The sequence below is a fragment of the Panthera uncia genome, chromosome A2, assembly GCF_023721935.1.
Source record: "Panthera uncia isolate 11264 chromosome A2, Puncia_PCG_1.0, whole genome shotgun sequence".
In the NCBI taxonomy this organism is placed as follows: Eukaryota; Metazoa; Chordata; class Mammalia; order Carnivora; family Felidae; genus Panthera; species Panthera uncia.
Genome location: NC_064816.1, coordinates 58,387,230 through 58,407,588, shown reverse-complemented (window position 1 = coordinate 58,407,588; position 20,359 = coordinate 58,387,230). Strand labels below are relative to the sequence as shown.

The window sequence follows — 20,359 nt, the reverse complement described above, 5'->3', positions numbered from 1 at the left end:
TTGCAAAGTCTCTCTTGCACCCTGTCACCATCCACTTCAATGCCTGCTGACCTGCCAGATCCCATCCCTGCCAGGGGTAGCTCTGTATTTGTTGGATTTATCATCTTGGGGTAGACACCAGAGGTGGAGGGAATCCAGGGGCTCGGGAAGTGGCCATTCAGCAACCCGGAAAGTATTTCTATATTTTGACCTGTACATCCATACCAGTGTGTATTGGCCGAATACTCGTGTTACTCTAAGTGACTACTAATGCTGGAATCTTCTATGGAGTCTTCCAATGTTTTCCAGCCACTCCCTACTCTCTTTGGCACCTTGCTTTCCTAACTTAGGAATACATCACAGGTGTCTTTCTGTATCAGCTCATAGAGCACATCCTCGCCTTGCCAGTTGCAAAACTGTGAAGCGTGGTTTTGGTGGGGATGGCGCATCTCTGTTCCATGTGGCATTGGCCAGGGCAGTCGCCCTGGGATGGGAGTATCCCAACACGGTGTCCTCCCAGTGACTGGTGGCTGCTTGAGGTGCGCTGAGCCTCATGCCTCCTGGGTTCCCAGGGAGGGGAAGCAGGAGCCGCAAGGCCTCTGAGGAGGGCTCAGGCCCAGGGCCCACACAGCTTCCCTGCACTGCTGCACGCACTGAGTCTGCAGGACAAGCCACCGGCCAGTGGAGGTCCCTGTGAGTGGAGACGCGCTCCACCTCTTCACAGGCAGAGCGGCGTGCAGACACAGGGGTGGCGGGTGGTGGGGAGGTTGGCACAGGTCACAGCAGATATGCTAGCACACGGGTCCCATGACGGCTTACACACCTTCTGTCATTGTGCATCTCTAGTTCTCTCCTTTCAGTAGTTTTCAAGTACGACCCCCCCTCCCCTGCCCCACATTTCTATCTCGTCTTGACTTCGGTTGTTAGAAGGTAGACACCACTCGCTCCAGCTTCTGAACTTCCTTATTGTTTGCTCACACTGCCCTTGAACTCTTGAGTTTCCTGTGAACTGGAAGATAGGACAGAAGACCTGATTTAGATGAACCATTACTTACAACAACATTCTGATCCTTTGATCCCTTGATGAGCCTGTGTTTGGCAGTGATCATTTGCTGCCTGGACAGGATGAAAATCTTAAAATAGGAATTAGATCAAGGTATTCTTCACTCAGAATCCCCTACAGGCTCTCGGTTCTTGTTTGCCAAAGTCCTTAAAGTGGCCTGACAGGCCCACCCGATTCTCCCACCCCCAGTTATGACCTCATTTTCTCATACCCCATCCCCCACACCTAATCCTCCTGCCACACTGGCCCCCTTAACCTTCTCATACCCCACACCAGCCTTGGGGCTCTTGCTCTTTCTTCAGGTATCCATGTGACCTGCCCCCGAGGGCCTCTCTCACATGGCGCCTTCTCAGTGATCCTTCTTTGGCCACTCCATTGTACCCCACCCAGCCTCTAACCAGACACCTTCTATGTTGGTCTCCTGTGGCTGCCATAACCAGTCACCACAAACATGGTGGTTTAAAACAACAGAAATTGGGGCACCTGGATGGCACAGTGGGTTAAGCGTTCAATTTTTGATTTTGGCTCAGGTCCTGACCTCGCAGTTCGTGGGTTCCAGCCCTGCATTGGGCTCTGTGCTGACAATGCAGGTCCTCCTTGGGATTCTCTCTCTCCCTCTCTCTTTGCCCCTCCCCTGCTCATGTTCTCTCTCTCTCTCAAAAAAAACAAAAAATAAATAAATGAATGAATGAATGAAGCAAACTGGAAACTTACTCTCACGATTCCAGAGAGCACAAGTCCAAAATCAAGATGTCAGCTGATTTGTGCTCCCTCCAGAGGCTCTAGGACAGATTTTCTTGTTTCTCCCTCAGTTTCTGGTGGCTCCAGCCATTCCTTGGCTTGTGGCCACACCCCTGCGGCTTCTGCCTTTGTGATCACACGTCTGCTTCCTTTTCTCTGTGTAGCTCTCTCTTTTTAAGTGTGCAGTTCAGTGACATAGTGTTGTCAAACCATTCTCCAAAACTTTTCATCTTGCAAATCAGAATCTGTCCATCAGACAACTCCCCATCCTCCCCTGCCCCCAGCCCCAGCACCCAGCATTCTTCTCTGTCTCTACTAATTTGACTACTTTAGATAGCCTCTTGTAAGTGGAATCATACAGCATCCATCTTTTGTGACAGGCTTACCTAACATAACGTCCTCAAGGTTCACCCATGTGGTAACATTGAAGAATTCCCTTCCTTTTTAAGGCTGAATGATATTTCATGGTGTGTATATACCATGTTTTCTCTCTCGTCTGCTTGTCCGTTGATGGACTTTTGGGTCACCTCTACTCTTGGCCACTGTGAGCAGTGCTGCTGTGAGCCTGGGCGTGCCCAGTGCCTTTCCAAGATCCTGCCTTCATCACGTTTAGAGATCTACCCAGCAGGGGGATTGTTGGGTCATTGGGCAGTTCTGGTTTTAATTTCTTGAGGTACCTGCATATTATTTTCCATAGTGGTTGTACCATTCACAAAGCCACACAGAGCTCACAGGGGCTCTGATTTCTTCACATCCTCACCAACATTTGTTTTGTTTTATAGCAGCCTTCCTACGGGTATGTGGGTATCTCTGTATCTTTTATAAAGACACTTGTCATTGGACTTAGGGCCCACATGAATAAGCATCAAGATCCTTAAGTACATTTGGAAAGACTCCCCAAGTAAGGTCACATTCATAGCTTCCAGGGATTCAAACACAGATGACATTCAGCCCCTGCATTCCTTAACAGCTTCCCTCCTTTATTTTTCCACTTGACACTGACCACCAGCTGACAGGCTATATGTTATTTATTGAAGGGCAATAATCAAAATAAATCCACAAGGACAAGGATTTTTGTTTTCACCGTTGTGTCCCCAGGGCTTAGAATAGTGTGTCTCCAGGGGTGCCTGGGTGGCTCAGTGGGTGAAGCGTCCAACTTCAGCTCAGGTCATGATCTCATGGTTCATGGGTTTGAGCCCCACATTGGGCTCTGTGCTGAAGCTCAGAGCCTGGAGTCTGCTTGGTATTCTGTGTCTCCCTCTCTGCCCTTCCCCAGCTCACACTGTCTCTCTCTCAAAAATAAACATAAAAAAAAAAAAAAGGTAAGTGCGTCTGGCACAATTAGCTGCTCTTAGATATTGGTTGAGTGAGGGGGTAGCTAGTTTAGGTAAATGTTGGCAGAAATTGCCACACCACCTTTGAGGAGAAGTTTTTGGGCCTGGGGAGTTAGATTTAGATTACCTAACTTAGATTTTCTCCTGTGGGTAATGCTGTCTCTTTAAGATTACCCGTTACTTAGGACAAAGTTTAGGGTTTGTCTTTATGAAAAGAAAGCCCACAAGGGGTACCTGGGAGGCTCAATCCATTAAGCGTCTGACTCTTGATTTCAGCTCAGGTCACGATTTCACGGTTCGGTTCATGAACTTGAGCCCCACATTAGGCTCTGCGCTGACAGGGAGGAGTCTGCTTGGGATTCTCTCCCTCTCTCTGCTCCTCCCTTGTGTGAGCATGTGTGCGCTCTCTCAAAATAAACTTTAAAAAATGCACAAAATTAGAAATGTAAATTCCATTTCTCACTCAAAATCAAAAGCGAGGAACCCACTTAAGACTACCAGAACTGTGTTAAAAGGGCTTAGAGAAACTGGATGTCTTATGAGGCAATTTGAGTATCTTTCAAAAGGAGTAGTGATTGTCATGTATGCACAACATTTAGTTTTACTGAAAATCCTCCCAGGTTCTGGATTTAATGGTTTACAGGATGTAGCAGTGACAGACGCATGTCAAATGACATGTGAAGATGCAACCAGCCAAATCCACGATGTCCAACGATGCAGGTGCTTTAGTACATAAATGGCACCATCATCATCAACAGCAGAGACGGAGGGGAGTTGTTACATATTAAAAGAGATTATCATGAATGCAGTGGGTTTACCTTGTTTGGATCCTGATTAAACAATCTCAAGTTTTCTGAGACAATGGGGAAACTTATCATACGCTAAGTATTAGAGGGCATTAAAGAATTGTGTTTAATTTTGTAAAGTCCTTGTCAGAGACACACCCTGAAGTACTGATGGGTGAACCGCAGAAGGCGGTGTTACTAGATGTAAACACGCCTCATGGCCCTGCTCGTTCTGAGTTTTTCTCATTCTCTAGCCCAGATTCTCGCCAGTTTGCACCAGCTCGTTCAACGAAAGGACAAGAGAGAGCCGCAACAGCAGGCAGGGAGAGTCCTGTAACCCGAAGCCTGGCCCGAGATTTGACCGGAGGTCAGACTGCCCAACGTGGCCAGAGTGTGTTCACTGTCCGTTCCATTAGACAGAAATGAGCCACATACTATATTTAAAAACCTGGAGGTTTCATGCCAAACCCAAATTTCCAGGTTCAGAAGAAGAGAGATTTAAAAAGAGGCTTTGGGTCCTCCCCCACTAGAGCTCCCTGGGAGGCCCTGCCTTGCCGACCGCGTTCTTTAATCCCCAGGAGTGTTGCTGCCCAGCTCGGCAAGGACGGTATTGCAGGGTTTCTTTGTGTTTAGCAGGAAGGCGCTCAGCACAACCGCGCTAGGCCCCAGGTGTACCTCCCAGCGGCCCGACAGCCCGAATCCAGGTCACGCACGTCCCAAATCTTCACCTTGGGGACAGCAAGCAGTCCACAGGCTGAGAAAACCACGGGAACTGCGGGTACAAAACGAGGCCGTCGCCACATCTCACCCCGCAGGCCCAGGGTCCAGTAAAATCTTGACTAAGGGACCCTTGTCGCCATCAGTCCCCGCACCCGCTCAGCCAGTGTCTCCGACGCAAGGGTCGGGAAACGTCGGCACAACCGCGGGTCACGCCAGAGCCCCACTAGCTCCAGCCGCCCCTACCCTTTCCCCCGCGCGGGACGGGGCCCCAGCTCCTTCCCCGGGGCCGGGCCCTCGGCCTGTGCTCGCGACGCCCCCCACGCAGGCGGGACCCGACGCCAGGCGAAGAGTCGGGGAGCGAGCGAATCAGCGCGTGAGCGCTCTGACCCCGGCTGCGCAGCGTCTCTCGGAAGTGGGGCGCAGGAGTGCGCGTGCGCATAGGAGGGCGCGCTAGGTAGATGTCGAGGAGAGCAACATCTCCGGGGAAGCGGGAAGGGGCCCCGGGCGTCCCCCGCATGCGCATTCTCCTCTTCGGCCGTGCTGCGCGGCCTGGAAGACCCGCGGACCCGGACGGACGCAGGGCCGGCGTCACGGCGCATGCGCACTTTGCGTCTGGCCCCCGCTGCGGCGCCGGGACTGGGGCGCAGGCGCGCGCGTGCGCGGCGGGCCGAGGGCGTTCGTTGGCAGGTGTCGGGGCGGGTGGCGGCGGGCGATGGGACGACCGGCGCTGCTGCTGCTCGCGCTGTGCGCAGCTGGCTCCCGGGGCCTCTACTTCCACATCGGCGAGACCGAGAAGCGCTGCTTCATCGAGGAGATCCCCGACGAGACCATGGTCATCGGTCAGGCGGGGCGAGGGAGGACAGGGCCCTGCGTGTCCCCCAGACGCGGTCACGGCGCCCCGCGGAGCGTGGGAGTCGCGCGGAGCAGGCGGGTCGTGACGGCTCTGTCTGCTCCGCAGGGAACTACCGCACCCAGATGTGGGACAAGCAGAAGGAAGTCTTTCTGCCCTCGACCCCGGGCCTGGGCATGCACGTGGAGGTGAAGGATCCCGAAGGCAAGGTAGGGCCCCCGCTGGCCGTGCTCAGGCTGGGGCAGGGGCGCTTTGCAGACTCCGTCGGTCTTCCTTCGCTAGAGCTGTCTGGGACGCGCGGAGCTCAGAGGACGTGAGCGTGCCCTGGGACAGGTGACAGTACAGGTAGGGGCTCTCTCTGTCCTGTTGCAGGTGGTGCTGTCCCGGCAGTATGGCTCGGAGGGCCGCTTCACCTTTACTTCCCACACTCCTGGTGACCACCAGATCTGCCTGCATTCCAACTCCACCAGGATGTCCCTCTTTGCTGGCGGCAGACTGGTAAGAGAATGTTCTGTTTGGCCACAGCTCGGAATCTTGAGTTTGATTTTGTCAAGTTTTGAGTTCATGACCATTGTTGTTTGTGACACTTTGTGACACGGTCACAGGGAGACAGACGCAGCACTCCTATCCCACAGCCAGGGACCAGAGGAGGTTTTGTAGCCTGGAACAGAGTCGGAGGCCCCCTGGGCTCAGACACTGTAACCTCAGAGGGTTTCTGACCTTAGGACCCTGGGGCGCTCACCCCGTCTCTTTGTAGCGTGTGCACCTAGACATCCAGGGTGGGGAGCATGCCAACAACTACCCCGAGATTGCCGCCAAGGATAAACTGACAGAACTGCAGCTCCGAGCTCGACAGCTACTTGATCAGGTGGAGCAGATCCAGAAGGAGCAGGATTACCAGAGGGTAAGCACGTGACTGTACTGGGACATGGCTGCTGACCTTTGTACCCTCTGTGCCTACTGGAAGTTTCTGCCTGGGGCCTCTCCTACTTGGGGGATCAGCTGACAAGGGGGAGTATCGGTCTCCATAGCCGTCTTCAAGCTTTGTAGACCAAGCGAAGAGAGGACAGTCCCCAGTCTAGCAGTAGCTGTTGCCTGCCCAGCAGGGATGCTTGCGGAGGGCAGCATGCCACCCTGGGGCCACTGCCAGTGGGATCAGGGGCGGTATTTCAGAAGGCACTTGGTCCTGAAGTTCAATCCTGTGCAGGAGGGAGGAGCCTAACAATAGCCGGCAACGTTTCCCCTGTGCCTCTAACCCACCTCTGTTGTCTCGCGCAGTATCGTGAGGAGCGCTTCCGTCTTACCAGCGAGAGCACCAACCAGAGGGTCCTGTGGTGGTCAATTGCTCAGACGGTCATCCTCATCCTCACTGGAATCTGGCAGATGCGTCACCTCAAAAGCTTCTTTGAGGCCAAGAAGCTGGTGTAGTATCCTCTCCGTCCGATCCTCCCGTCACATCAATTTTTGGTACTTTCCCCACCTGATAACTTCTCCACCTGGATTTTGAGGGAAAAAAAATGAAAAAAGACCACAAGCCACATTGTTTCCATGGCAACAAAGCATTCACGTCAGCCACTTGTGCACACTGGTTTTCAAGGACCCAGGACGTTGGTCTGAGTTTCCAAAGGTCCATTTGGGGTCTGTTTGGAGTCGGAACTGACCCGGGACTAAGTCTTGGGTCTGGGATTCCCCCCATCCTGGCACAAAAAGAGCAAGTGAAAAAGTGTCTGCTACCCCTTTAGTTTCTCTCTTTGTATTTCTGCAGTAGGCAGCTGAAACGCCCGGCCAGGGGCGGCCCTGCCTCCCTATTCCCTTGTTAGTCCTGGGTTTGCTCAGTGGCTTTGTGAATGTAAATAAGGGGCAGAGGCCTCAGAGAATTGTAATGTTTTTCTATATATTAGAACTATTTTTTGATAAATTATATATATTTTACTTCCTAGTTGAAGTGTTCCTGCCTGTGTTTGACTAGGTGAAAACACCCATGCAGCTTCCCCTACGCTGTTTCTCCGAACAGTTTTAAGGGCCGCAGCAGCTCACAGACATCATAGATGCTCTCATGGCCTCCCCAGGCGGCCGGGCAGAGACTTCCCTGAGGCACCTGCGATTTCCATCACGCAGGGTTTCTGAGAGTGAGGCAGTCACAGAGCTAGCACCGGCGGGGCCCTCCTACTCTCTTCTTTTCACTTTGATTTAAGCCGTGGTAAATGTTTTTTTTGCAGGAGCCACGTTTGGTTCTTCACACAGATTTTTCCAGTGAAATAAAATGTGTTGTAGTAGCTGTGTTTGAAATGAAGTAAGAGGTGGTGAGCAGAGGGGAGGCACGAAAGGAAGTGGAAGAAAGGCCCTTGGCCTTGCTGGCTCCCGTGCTGTCCCACAGTGGGCTTCAGTGTGGCCTCATTCTGCAGGGGTTTGGCCGGATGGGTGTCCATGGGTGTGGAACGGACAGGGCAGTTGCTCAGCCACTCACAGAGGTTGGCCACACAGGCCCATCAGCAGGGAATCGCGCAAGCAGATGAACTACCTGTTTCTTAGCCCCTGGAATCTTTTACAGATCTTAGTACACTGTCCCCCTGTTGTAGTAAACTTGCCCATTCTTGGCTTTTTCTTTCATGGTTTTATTTATTACATGCATTTGTTCATTTAACGTATTATTTGACCCACAGAACTAAATCTTTTTCTCTGCATCCCATAGTATTCCACATGTGTTCATGTTTTTAATCATAAAAACACATGCAAGTTTGTTTTCTAGGCTTTGTCATTCAATATGTGTAAGCATATTTAAAATTAAGTGTTTCTCCTGTTTCTGATTCTGGATGGTTGTGTAACAGTCCAGTAAGTGAACTACTGTAACTGACTTCTCTAAAATTTCTTTGAATACTTAAAATTAGTTTTCAATTTTTAAAAAAATATTTACTTATTTTGGGGAGAGTGCCAGCAGGGGTGGAACAGGGAGAGGGACAGAGGATCCAAAGTGGGCTCTGTACTGATAGGCTGACAGCAGCGAGCCCAGTGTCGGGCTATAACTCACAAACTGTGAGATCATGTCCTGAGCCAAAGTCAGGTGCTCCTAGTTTAAAATTTTCTTAGGTGAAAATTAACACAGGGAAAAAGAGGTAGCCCTGGAACTTGTTAGCCACGCGGACCTCTGGCTTGGGGCGCCTGGGGACTAAGGGATGTGGCTGGGACTGTGGCTGTTCTGCTGGAGCCCGGGCTGAGGGAGGGCAGAAGACTACAGCTAAGAACCAGAGCAGGCTTCCAGTCTGTCCACTACAGACACAGTCAAGTGGATCTTGGTTATGCCAGTAGGTCTGTGAGTTCTGGGTTTCTTCTGTGACGTTTTGAAAGGAAGGGGCATGGACCACTGATGGGGCAGGTCAATGAAAGATGATGGGCCAGCAAGTGGTGGCTGTGGAGAGGAGGATCTTCGTGCTGGTGTGTGACATTCACATACCTTGTGGTCTATGAAAGGTTTTTTGTTTTTGGGGGTTTTTTTTTAGAAAACAAGTTTGGCTAGATTCAGGGAAATCTGATTTTCTTCACAATACTACCCTGATTACATTCTGAAATTCTTCCTTTCTTAGTATGACATCCTTAACCACAAAAAAAAAAAAAACCAAAACGGTAGGGGGAGAGGCCTGGTCTCCAGCTCTGGGCAAAGGAAAATGAAGGTTGCTATTAACTAGGGAGATTATTTTGGGTTATCTGGGTGAGACCAGTGGCATCACAAGGTTCATTGAAAGTGGAGGCAAAAGACAGCGATGAGACGTGAGGACTCAACCCACCATTGCTGGCGCTGAGGATGAAGGAAGTGGACCCCCAGGCAAGCAGGGCAAAGCAAATAATTATCTGAGTCTGCAGAAGCAAATGCAGTGTTGCCAAAGATTTCAGCCTGGTGAGACCTCGTAAGAGTGAACTACAGAACCATAGGACAATAGTTGTGTTGTTTTATGCTAAGTTTATGCTGATTTGTTACAGCAGCAGTAGGGAATACAGGTGGCCACGAGAATCCTTATTTTTAACCACGTTGTGCAGGTAACTGATGGGCAGCCACATTAGGGAACTCCAGGCCGGCCGACCTTCTTCTCTCTATGACTCATGCTAGTCGTTTTTCCAGCCCTCATCCCAGTACGGCCTAGGTGCTGCAGCCTGTCCGTCCTATGGAGTGCCTCGGGGCCTTGAGCCCTTGTGCTGGTGCACGCAGGGTCACATGTTTTCTCTGCAAGCCGCCACCCCCTGCTCGGTTCCCACTGCAACCTGGACTCCACCGACGCCGCAGGTGCCGAGAAGGTGGCCTCAAGCGCGGCGGCCCGGGGGCAGGCGGAGCGCACACACCGCGGCCCGGGAGCGGGTTTGGGGGGGCCTCCTCCCCGGCGGGGGGTGCACACAGGCAGGCCCCGACGCTACTCTCCCGGTGGAGGCAGTGCGGGCGGGACTCCTAGGGCGAGGCTGACAGAGGCAGCGCTACCTGAAGGTGGACCCACAGGCAACGACTGCGGACAGGAGGCGGGTCCGGACCCTTGGTGGGCGGGCGGAGGCGGGCACCGAGAAGACCCCCACCGGCGACCACGCAGCCCCGCCTCCGTCGCCGGAACACCCGCCCGGCCGGGCCTGAGGATGAGGCTCCGCCTGCGACCCCGGACCCTGCGCACGGCCGCAGCCGCACAGCCCAGCCGGAACGCCGGAAACCCAGGCCGCAGCACTTCCGGGGGGGGGGTGCGGCCCATGCGCAGTCGCGCTCTGACTGCGGTGCGTTTGCGCTGGCGTCGCAGAGAGGCGGCATGGCGGATCCAGAGGTGCTGGGCTTCGAGCACATGGGTCTGGACCCCCGGCTCCTGCAGGTACCAGGGAGGGCTGAGGAGCCGGGCCGACGGGGCAGGGGCGGCCACAGCGCCGCGCGCCGCCTGAGCCGCGCCTCGTGTCTCCTAGGCCGTCGCCGACCTGGGCTGGTCGCGCCCCACGCTGATCCAGGAGAAGGCCATCCCGCTGGCCCTGGAGGGGAAGGACCTCCTGGCTCGGGCGCGCACGGGCTCGGGGAAGACGGCCGCTTACGCCATTCCGATGTTGCAGCTGCTGCTCCACAGGAAGGCGGTGGGTCGGGGCGGGAGCCCGAGGGGCGGGAGGGGCGTGCCTGGTGCTGGTCCGCGCACTGGGCTGCAACCGAGGTTGCCTGGCCCCGGCCCAGGCGCTGCCAGCGTTGTTCTTTGCGTAGAGGTTGCATCACATTCCCTTCTCTGTGCCACGGAGAGCGGGCACCTTTCCCGGTTCTGCTTAACTCACGTGAACCTCTAGCGTTTAAGTAACTTTGTAACCGCAAAGTAAGTTGCCGTTCGTGAGGGTCGGCGCCTGCGGAAAGAGCATTCCGTTCTGAGAAGAATACAAGTGAGCGAGGGCTTGATGAGGACACAGCCAGGTGGTTATGGGGAAGCCCCCACGGTTGGGTCAGATTGCCCGGAAGAGACGGAGGAAAGGAAAGCAAAGCGTCCGATGGCTCTGCGGCCGCGGGCTGGCCCGCTGAAGTCTGACGTTTGTGCTCTTGCAGACTGGCCCCGCGGTAGAGCAGGCTGTGAGAGGGCTCGTGCTGGTGCCCACCAAGGAGCTGGCGCGGCAGGCCCGGTCCATGGTTCAGCAGCTGGCTGCCTACTGCGCTCGGGACATCCGGGTGGCAGATGTCTCCGCTGCTGAAGACTCAGCCTCTCAGAGGTAGGTGAGAGCAGCAGGGCCGTGGAGGAATGAAGGGCATGGGCCTGGGGGGCTAAGGGGGGGGGGGGTTATGCAGTCATGAGGAGGAGCAGGCAGGGGTGAGGCCCCAGCTGCGCCCTTCTCTCCCATACTGAGGTGTTGCCTGCCTGCAGAGCTGTGCTGATGGAGAAGCCCGATATAGTAGTGGGGACCCCGTCTCGCATCTTAAACCACTTGCAGCAAGACAGCTTGACCCTGCGAGACTCCCTGGAGCTGCTGGTGGTGGACGAGGCTGACCTTCTCTTCTCCTTTGGTTTTGAGGAGGAACTCAAGAGTCTGCTCTGGTAAGGAGGACGCGTGGGGTGGGAACAGGCTCCAGGGCCTGGAGCAGGGGGCCAGAGCTTCACCTGCTACACTTGGTGGCTCGGAGCTGGAGTCTGACAGGTTCTGCTTTGTTCCAGTCACTTGCCCCGGATTTATCAGGCTCTTCTGATGTCAGCTACTTTCAACGAGGACGTGCAGGCCCTCAAGGAGCTGGTATTGCATAACCCGGTAAGGGCCCTGCAGTACCAGCTGGAGCCACTGATGTGAAACTCCCTTCTCGAAGGAGCTCTTTGGTATCTCGGGTGGGACAGTTGTTAGGGCGTGAGCCTCTCTGGTTCTGAGGCGCTAGAGGCCGGTGGTCGTTAACACGCTGTCCGCTACAGATAACCATGCAGATGTCCACTGGGGTGGTTCAAGGTATGAGCAGGGACCCCCAAGGGTCAGAAAGGCTGCTTTGAGCAGCATGGCCGAAGCTCTCACCTTATGTGAGCTGGACTCTTCTGAAAGGTCACTGCCGTAGGGCTTTCCTCCTGAGGGCCATCCCTCATGTTGTGTTTCTCTGTCACGTGCCTCTAGCGCATTGTAGTCTTGTGTCCTCCACCCACACGACGGTTAGGGTGCGTTGAATTGTCATGACACCCAGATGAAGGGGACGCAGGGTGCCCTGGCTCACACTTTTGTGCCCTGGTTGGCCAGCAGCTTGCGGTAGCTGACCTGACCGCGGGCCGCGGGGCCGTCTTCCCTAGGTTACTCTCAAGCTGCAGGAGTCCCAGCTGCCAGGGCCAGACCAGTTAAAGCAGTTTCAGGTGGTCTGTGAGACCGAGGAGGACAAGTTCCTGCTGCTGTACGCCCTGCTCAAGCTCTCGCTGATCCGGGGCAAGTCCCTGCTGTTTGTCAACACGCTGGAGAGGAGTTACAGGCTGCGCCTGTTCCTGGAGCAGTTTGGCATCCCCGCCTGCGTGCTCAACGGGGAGCTGCCACTGCGCTCCAGGTGGGCCACGCCACCCCCCAGCTGAGATGCGCCCGAGGGGGTTGGTGGGGGTGGGCGTGGCTGGCGTTCTCTCTTAAGCACAAAGTAGAGGCCTGGCTGTGGGCCTGACTGATCTTCGCTGACTTTCCCTGTCACAACTCCTGCCGTCGCTTTGTCTTCAGCTGAGGCTGTTGAGGCACGACAGTTGAGCAGGAACAGAGTTGGAGGGGAGGAAAGTGTCAGGGTGGTGGTTACGATGATGTCAGGGTGGGAGGGGGACTCTAGCTGCCTCCTGGGCCCGACGCTTCCTCTGCCCTCGGGCCACAGGTGCCACATCATCTCACAGTTCAACCAAGGCTTCTACGACTGTGTCATAGCGACCGACACCGAAGTTCTGGGAGCCCTGGTTAAGGGCAAGCGTCGAGGCAAGGGCCCCAAGGGAGACAGGTGAGTGCTGGTCTCTCTTCCCAGCCCCTGCAGGGAGTCTGGTGTTCAGGCCTGCGGGTCCACAGAAGAGGGGTGAAGGGTGCACCTGCACGCGCCCCAGGGCAGCGGTAAGGGCCAAACTTGGCTTGTTGGTGGGCCGTCCTGTGCTGGGTGTGTGTCTGTGATGGGTGAGGAGTAGGTTCCCCAAGGGAACGTGAGCCTAACAGACTCCAGGTGTGGCTCTCGGATCGCTTTGTGATGCAGTGAGTCTGCCCCCCCCCCCCCGCGCTGAGGTCAGGGTGAAAGGTTTGGCCGCCGCCACTACTCTAGGTCCTGAAACAGTACCAATTCTAGGGTTTTAAACCCATTAGGGTTTTATCATTTCTTATCAAGCTTTATTGAGAGATGTTGCGAATTAAAAGGCTTGAGAGGCTGGAGATCGCTGGTCTGGAGGAAGGAGGAGGTCAGTCTGATGCTAGGATGTCTCCCCACAGGGCTTCTGATCCGGAGGCCGGCGTGGCCCGGGGCATAGACTTCCACCACGTGTGCGCTGTGCTCAACTTTGATCTGCCCCCTACCCTTGAAGCCTACATTCATCGGGCTGGCAGGTAGGAGAGCCGGGGCCTGGCGGGCAGGCAGTGGGCCTCGGGCTGGAGATTGATGCCGGGCCACGTGTCCTTGCAGGACGGCGCGGGCCAACAACCCAGGCATGGTTTTGACCTTCGTGCTGCCCGCTGAGCAATCGCACCTCGACACGATCGAGGAGCTTCTCTGTGGAGGTGAGAGCCCAGCCCTCCTCTCCAGCCACACCTCAGACCCAGTGGTGGGGATGGCAGCGGGGACACCAGCGTGGGCAGTAGCACCCCTGCTCGGCCCTGCTCTGCTCGGCCCTGCCCTGCCCCTCCCTCCTGCTCCACCTTCTCACACTCAGGGTGGCAGGCGGCATCCCCCACAGATGAGCAAGCTGAGGTCCAGAGCTGTCGGGCAGGTGGTCAGAGTCACGTTTATTGTCTGATTCAAGGGGCAGAAGGACCAAGGGAGGGGAGGGGGTTTGGAGAAAAGGGAGGGGGCTGGTGGTGTCCCAGGAGAGGACTTTGGGAGAGGAGGCTACGCGGGGTGTCCTTCCCTGACCCCCAGGTAGCCCAGCCGTGGTCTGGGCTCCTCTGTCTTCGAGGTTACGTTGCAGCAGCGTAGCTGGCAACTTTCCAGGCCGAGGGGCAGGCTGTGCAAGGGGCGTGGCTGGGGCTGCCCTCCAGCCAGGAGGTTCTGTAAGGAGGTCCGGACAGGGCTTCTGTGCAGCCTCATTGCTGCCTGTGTTGGGGGTGCGGGAAAGACACCATTCACCACGTAGCATTAAGCCTGTGGGCTCGTGCAGAAGATGGGCCGGGGCACCGCTTGGCAGGCATGTGAGGGGTGCGTTGTGCCCTGGCTTCTTCAACTGGCACGCTGGTTTGTCACGGACGCTGAGTGTCCCAGCGTGGCCATTCCTGCTCAGAACGGGGCGTGGCTGCAGGTGGTGGTGTTCTGTGCTGCCCTTTGCTTTTGCTGCTCTTATGGCGAGAGTGGGTAGGTGGGCAGGTTGCAAGGCTGAGGATGTGTCTGGCACCCAGGGGATGATGGGTTGCCCCAGTCACAGTGTCCTGGAGCAGCTGTCGTGGGCCATCCACAAGACTCTGGTTTCTCGCTGTACATGCACGTCACGGGGAAGCAGTGGGCTGGGCTCTGGGCTGCTTCGCCCCAGGGAAGGGTTACAAGGGGCTCTGAGCAGGTGACCCCCCAGTAGACCCACCCTGAACCTTCAGCCCAGGGGACCCTCTGTGCTGTTCTCTCCACAGAGAACGAGGCCCCTGTCCTGCTGCCCTACCAGTTCCGCATGGAGGAGATCGAGGGCTTCCGCTATCGCTGCAGGGTGAGTGGAACGTGGGGTGGGGGGAGGGGGGTCCGTTCCTCAGGGACCTGGGTCAGACCCCTGCTGCTGAATGCTGGGCATGAGGGAAGATTGGGCAGCCTCGCCGTCCTGACCTCTGGTGTGCACACCCAGGACGCCATGCGCTCAGTGACAAAACAGGCCATTCGAGAGGCAAGGTTGAAGGAGATCAAGGAGGAACTTCTGCATTCAGAGAGGCTCAAGGTGAGGGCCGGTGGGGGGAGGACTCGGCCTCTGTGGGGGACACGTGGCTCTGAGCAGGGAGCACGTGGGGCGCAGCTGCTCACAGGAGGGCCTCAGAAGGAAGAGTGAGCCTGCTGTTCGCCCGTGTCCCTTGCAGACATACTTCGAAGACAACCCCCGGGACCTCCAGCTGCTGCGGCACGATCTGCCTTTGCACCCTGCCGTGGTGAAGCCCCACCTGGGCCACGTCCCTGACTACCTAGGTGAGCGCGTACCCCTGTGTGGGCAGGGGCGGGGACCCCATGCTGCAGGCACTGGCAGAGGCCGCACCCAGGCCCAGCAGCACCATCCCAGCCGCTGGTTATGCAGCAGGGCCAGTGTGGAAGGGGGTCATGGCAGGAGGTGAAGCGGGGGTGGGGGATTGGGGAACAGGCCTGTCTGAGCCTCATGGGGACCAGAGATGCCCAGGTTACCGTCATGTCAGGAATGGACCATGAGCTCGGCTTCTGGGGTACAGTCAAGGCCAAAATTCAACCAGGTGGTCCAAGTGTCTGGTTTTCTTTGTGCAGCCGTAATCCTGGTAATGGTGTCCGGTGTGTGGTGTCTCTGGTAACAAGCACATGTGTTTTTGTGCTGAACTTGCTGAAGACAGGTTAAGGGGGAAGGGCCAGTAAGAGTTGGCCCTCTCAAGCCCGTGGGTGTGCAGGAAAGGCTTGGGCCAGCAGCACAGAAGGATTCAGAACATGGGAAGGTGCCACAGAGACTGGTGGAGTGGGTTCCCCAGGACTGACCTGGAGGGACTGGTGGGGGCCAGGTTCTCTAAAGACTGGAGGGACTGGTGGGGGCCGAATTCCCCAGGACTGATCTGGAGGGATTGGTGGGGGCCGAGTTCCCCAGGACTGACCTTCAGGGATTGGTGGGGGCCAGGTTCCCAAGGACTGACCTAAAGAGATTGGTGGGGGCCAGGTTCCCCAAGGACTGACCTGGAGACGTTGGTGAAGGCCAGGTTCCTCAAGGACTGACCTGGAGAGATTGGTGGGGGCCAGGTTCCCCAAGGACTGAACTGGAAGGACCGAATTCCCCAGGCCTGATCTGGAGGGACTGGTGGGGGCCAGGTTCTCCAAAGACTGGAGGGACTGTGGGGGCCAAATTCCCCAGGACTGATTTGGAGGGATTGGTGGGGGCCAAGTTCCCCAGGACTGACCTTCAGGGATTAGTGGGGGCCGGGTTCCCCAAGGACTGACGTGGAGGCATTGGTGGGGGCTGGGTTCCCCAAGGACTGACCTAGAGGGATTGGTGGGGGCCAAGTTCCCCAAGGACTGACCTGGAGGGACTGGTGGCGGCCGGGTTCCCCAAAGACCTGGAGGGATTGGTGGAGGCTGGGTTCCCAAGGACTGAACTGGAGGGATTGGTGGGGGCCAGGTTCCCCAAGGACTGACCCGGAGGGATTGGTGGGGGCCAGGTTCCCCAAGGACTGACCTAGAGAGACAGGGAGAAGGGGGTGAGGGAACCCTGTCCTGCATCCCACAGGAGCAAAGTCTTTGGTAAGAGTGTGTGGCGGGGAGCCTAGGGGGCCAGGTGAGGTGGGAGAGGGCGGCAGTGGGATGTGGAGGCCTGTGGGGATTGGGTGGGTGCCCTGCCAAGGTCAGGTGGTGGTGAGGTCAGAGGCCAAGGATCACAGCACGTGGCAGCAGTGACCATGTGGCCTGGTGGGTGTAGGAAGGATGTGAGCGAAGGGCTCTGGTTGGGTATGAATTTGTAATAACAGACCACATGTGAAGAAGTTACACGTGGGCTTTTTTTCTGTTTCAGAAGTATCTTTGCCTTAAAAATGCATGTGATTTTATCTTTCTGCCACGTTCTTAACGCAGCAAACAAACACAGTCGGGGAGGGACTTAACCTGTGTCTTTGCAATCTCGTCCCAGAACACAGCCACCCTCGCAGCCCTGGGCACGTGGCGGGAGGCAGTGGGGGCTCCTGGGCCCCTTGGACATAGGGGCAGATTGGAGCCAGCCCGCCGGTCACAGGGGGCGTGGGTGGGCAGGTGGGCTACGTGCAGGGGTGGTGGCAGCCATGGGGTCTATGTGTCTTTTAGTCCCTCCTGCTCTGCGTGGTCTTGTCCACCCTCCCAAGAAGCGGAAGAAGCTGGCCTCTAAGAAGGCCAAGGTCAAGGTAAGTTTTCTGGGTCCTTGGTGATGCTGCAGGGCTCTCCTACCTTGTTCCGTTGTCCTAGGGGTGTACATGTCCCTTGCCCTTGGGAGGTGGGGGAAGGGCCCTGAGAACTCGGCCCATGCTCTTGGGCTGCGGGTTAGTCGTGGGGGCAGACACTCCCTGGGCTGCTTGCCAGCAGCTTCAAGAACGCAGGAGGGTCTGCTCTGCCCCCGCTGCCCACCCTGTCTAGTGGGGACCATGCCTCCCATCTCTCCCAGTCTGTCTCCGCTGAACCCAATTTCCTGGCTAACCCGTGACTTTGCCCCGCAGAAGGCACGGACCCGGAACCCACTGCGCAGCTTCAGGCACAGAGAGGAGAGACGTAGGCCCACCGCTGTGCCTCCCTGAGGCTGTGCGTGCAGCCTCTGGTCTTGGGGATGCGTTCTGGGGCTGAGCAGGGAGCGGAGGCCAGCTTCCCGTCCTGGATGGTCTGGATGGTGGGGCAGGCAGCGCCGTGGTGGTGCTGGTTCCTGGTGCCACCAGGCTGCCACTTTGTTCCTTGACAGAATAAGGATTCTGGCTGGCCTGGCCCGTGCTTCCTCTCTGTGTGAAGGTATGCTCATCCCTGGAAACCTTGGGAATTAAACCGCATCCAGGAGGCGGCGCCTGGCTCTCTGCCTGCTGCGTGTGGTACCTGCCGGGCCAGCAGAGGTCAGCCGTGCGGCGCTGTGACCCACCTCGCCTGGGTCTCTGGCCCAACCACTGCCGCGCCCAGGACTTGGAATGACCCTGCTCCCCTGGAGCACCACAAGGAGGCGGGCCTTCCCAGCCGTGAGCCCCACACCTCCCCCTCCAAGCCTGGTTGTGTCGTAAATGCCTTCCGGAGGCAGGGAGCCCAGGGAGTCGTCACGGGGTGTGCATGTGCAGCGTTCCAGGCTCTCCACCCAGCCAGAAGGCCCAAGAAGGAGCAGATCCCAGCGTCTGCTGCTGTCCAAAGGCAGGGATCTCCCTCGTGCCATGTCCTGGTGTGACTGTCACCTGCTGTGGGCCTTGTGAGGCCGGGCTGGTTGGGAGAGAACATAGGGCAGCGAGGAAGCTGTGTCTTTGCTTCCTGTGAGGGTGTGGTGGCGCTTGGGGTTGCTGGGGCTTGACCTTTCCTGCTGCTGTTGCATTTGAGGGTTTCTGAGGTGTGCTGGTGGGGCTCTGTGAGCGAGCCCGGGGGGCCACTGGGGTTCCAACTGGCCTGAAGCTGCTTTATGAGGCGGGGAGGAGCCGAGGCCTGGTCCTGAGCACAGGAGGGCCCTGGGTGTTCTGGGCTGCCTACGAGGGCACAGCAGCCTTCTCCCCGAGGTTCCCTGTCCCTCTGACCCTACCACCTCCACATGCTCCTGGCCAGTGAGCTTGCAGCTTGGATCCAGGTGCAGGAGGGTTTGGGTCCAAGGGGACTGCCCTGGGCCTGGTCCCCACTTGGGGACAGAGCTGAGGCTGTACACCTGTTGTCTTCAACAAGCTCTGGAGAAGGCCGGTCCCCATTCCCAGGTGGGAAGCAGGGTTCAGAAGTTCCCGGCGCACTGAGCTTACGGGGCAAGTGAGGGCTGGTGGATGGGATGTGGGCCCTGTGCTGGCCCAGCGGCCACCCCAGTGGAGGAACAGCTGGCCTGGCCAGCACTCTCACCACCACGGGGCAGGTGCCGTCTGAGGCATGTGGGAGCTGGGCTGTGCCGACACACCCCTCCCTGAGCTAGAATAGCCAGCCAGCTGGGGCAGTGGAGAGAGTGGGGCGTCCCTGCACCCTGACACCACAGAGGGTCATCTAGTCCCCACCCCACCCTGGGGATAGGCCTTGCTGTGTCCATTTACTTAATTTACATGTGGGGAAACTTAATTTACATTCTGGGGCTAGACTTGTCCACCCAATGTGTGTCTAAACCAGAGCCAGACAGGCCCTAGGGATGTGGGCGTGTGGGAGGACACCCTGGACCTAGAAGGGGTGGGGTGGGGTGGGGTGAGCCTGCTATAAGCCTGAAGCATAAGGCTCACAGCCGAAAGGTCGGCAGAGTGCAGGGACCATGTCACCTCAAGCCGGCAGTCACACCCACACGGATGCCTGAGTGGGTGCTTCTGGGAGGTGGGAATCTGCTCTTAACTGCACCCGAGCCGCAAACCACACACTTGCTGGGACCTGCCAGGTGCAGGGGCGGGGTGGGGGGCTGGGCAGCGCACTGACTGAGACAGACCTGACTGGAAACAGCCTGTGGGATCCTGACGCATCTGAGAGCAAAAAGAAAACAAAGTGGTGTCTTCCAAATAGGGAAAGGCTGAGGAAGTAATTTATTTCTGAGATAAGAGTCCTATGCTAAGTGCTGAGAAGGTGGAGGGAGGAGCAGGTGGTTTTGGAGCAGAGGAGCTTCCGGATCAGATAGCCAAGGGGCGGTGGAGATAAAGGAGGGAAGAACACTGTGCTCCTAGAAACCTCTGGACCCAGAGTGTTTCCAGCTAACTGATACCCATCTGCCGTGGACCAGTGACTCAGGGGAACGCGTTCCAGGCACTTTGGTCCCTAGGGGCAGGGTCCCTGAGAGGTAGGGGCAGTCCAGTGGGGTACGTGCAGGGAGACGCCCCTGCCAAATGCTGGCCTCTGTCCTGCAGGAGGAAGTGCTGGGGTGCCCTGTTTCTGTCTGTCACAGCAATTTGTGCATGCACAAGGGGGTGGTGCTCACGCACCTGCATGGGGAGTGGGCCAGGCACCACTGGACAGATGCCTCTCGGGACATTAGAGTTCAGTGTCTGCTCACCCACGAGCCCACCAGCAGTCCGTCCACTGAGCAGAGTAGGCACATGGGCAGGGGCTCTTTGTGACACCACGGTGCACCGGCCCAGCTGGCTTCCAGGGGGGGACCTTGCCTCTCTTGGTTTCCCCCTGCGTCTCTGTGAGTGGAGTGAAGTGACCCATCCAGTGTTCCTGTGTGGGACATGCCCACGGGGGCTCTGCACACAGCACCCCTCCCCTCACTTCTGCGGACACCTGAGGCACAGGCTTCCCCTTACGATGCAGGGATGCAGGTCTGAGCCAGCAGGTCTCGGGCAGGGCCTGGGGCTCTGTGTTCCTCACGACCTTCCTGCCAGGGGAGGCTGATGGTGCTGGGCTCAAGACCCCTTGAGAGGTGAGCTTTCATGTCTATGCACCTATCCCATTCTACAGATGGGGAAACTGAGGCTCAGAGAA

General features: G+C 57.0%; 2 protein-coding genes across 2 annotated transcripts; both read left to right on the top strand.

Moving 5' to 3' along the window:
* Positions 1-5,116: 5,116 nt before the first annotated feature.
* Positions 5,117-8,076, top strand: TMED4 (transmembrane p24 trafficking protein 4). The gene is given in 6 exon segments (XM_049641178.1): positions 5,117-5,321; positions 5,324-5,461; positions 5,581-5,681; positions 5,845-5,970; positions 6,230-6,376; positions 6,751-8,076. Coding segments are annotated over 6 exon segments (846 nt in total). The 5' UTR covers positions 5,117-5,137; the 3' UTR covers positions 6,901-8,076.
* Positions 8,077-10,011: 1,935 nt separating this feature from the next.
* On the top strand, positions 10,012-17,718 carry DDX56 (DEAD-box helicase 56). Its single transcript, XM_049641177.1, has 14 exons — positions 10,012-10,310; positions 10,399-10,560; positions 11,012-11,172; positions 11,325-11,495; positions 11,613-11,703; positions 12,222-12,466; positions 12,773-12,892; positions 13,366-13,479; positions 13,556-13,650; positions 14,707-14,780; positions 14,913-15,002; positions 15,139-15,244; positions 17,078-17,154; positions 17,464-17,718. The coding sequence occupies exons 1-14, from the start codon at positions 10,251-10,253 to the stop codon at positions 17,539-17,541; spliced, it is 1,644 nt and encodes a 547-aa protein (XP_049497134.1). The 5' UTR covers positions 10,012-10,250; the 3' UTR covers positions 17,542-17,718.
* Positions 17,719-20,359: the final 2,641 nt, after the last annotated feature.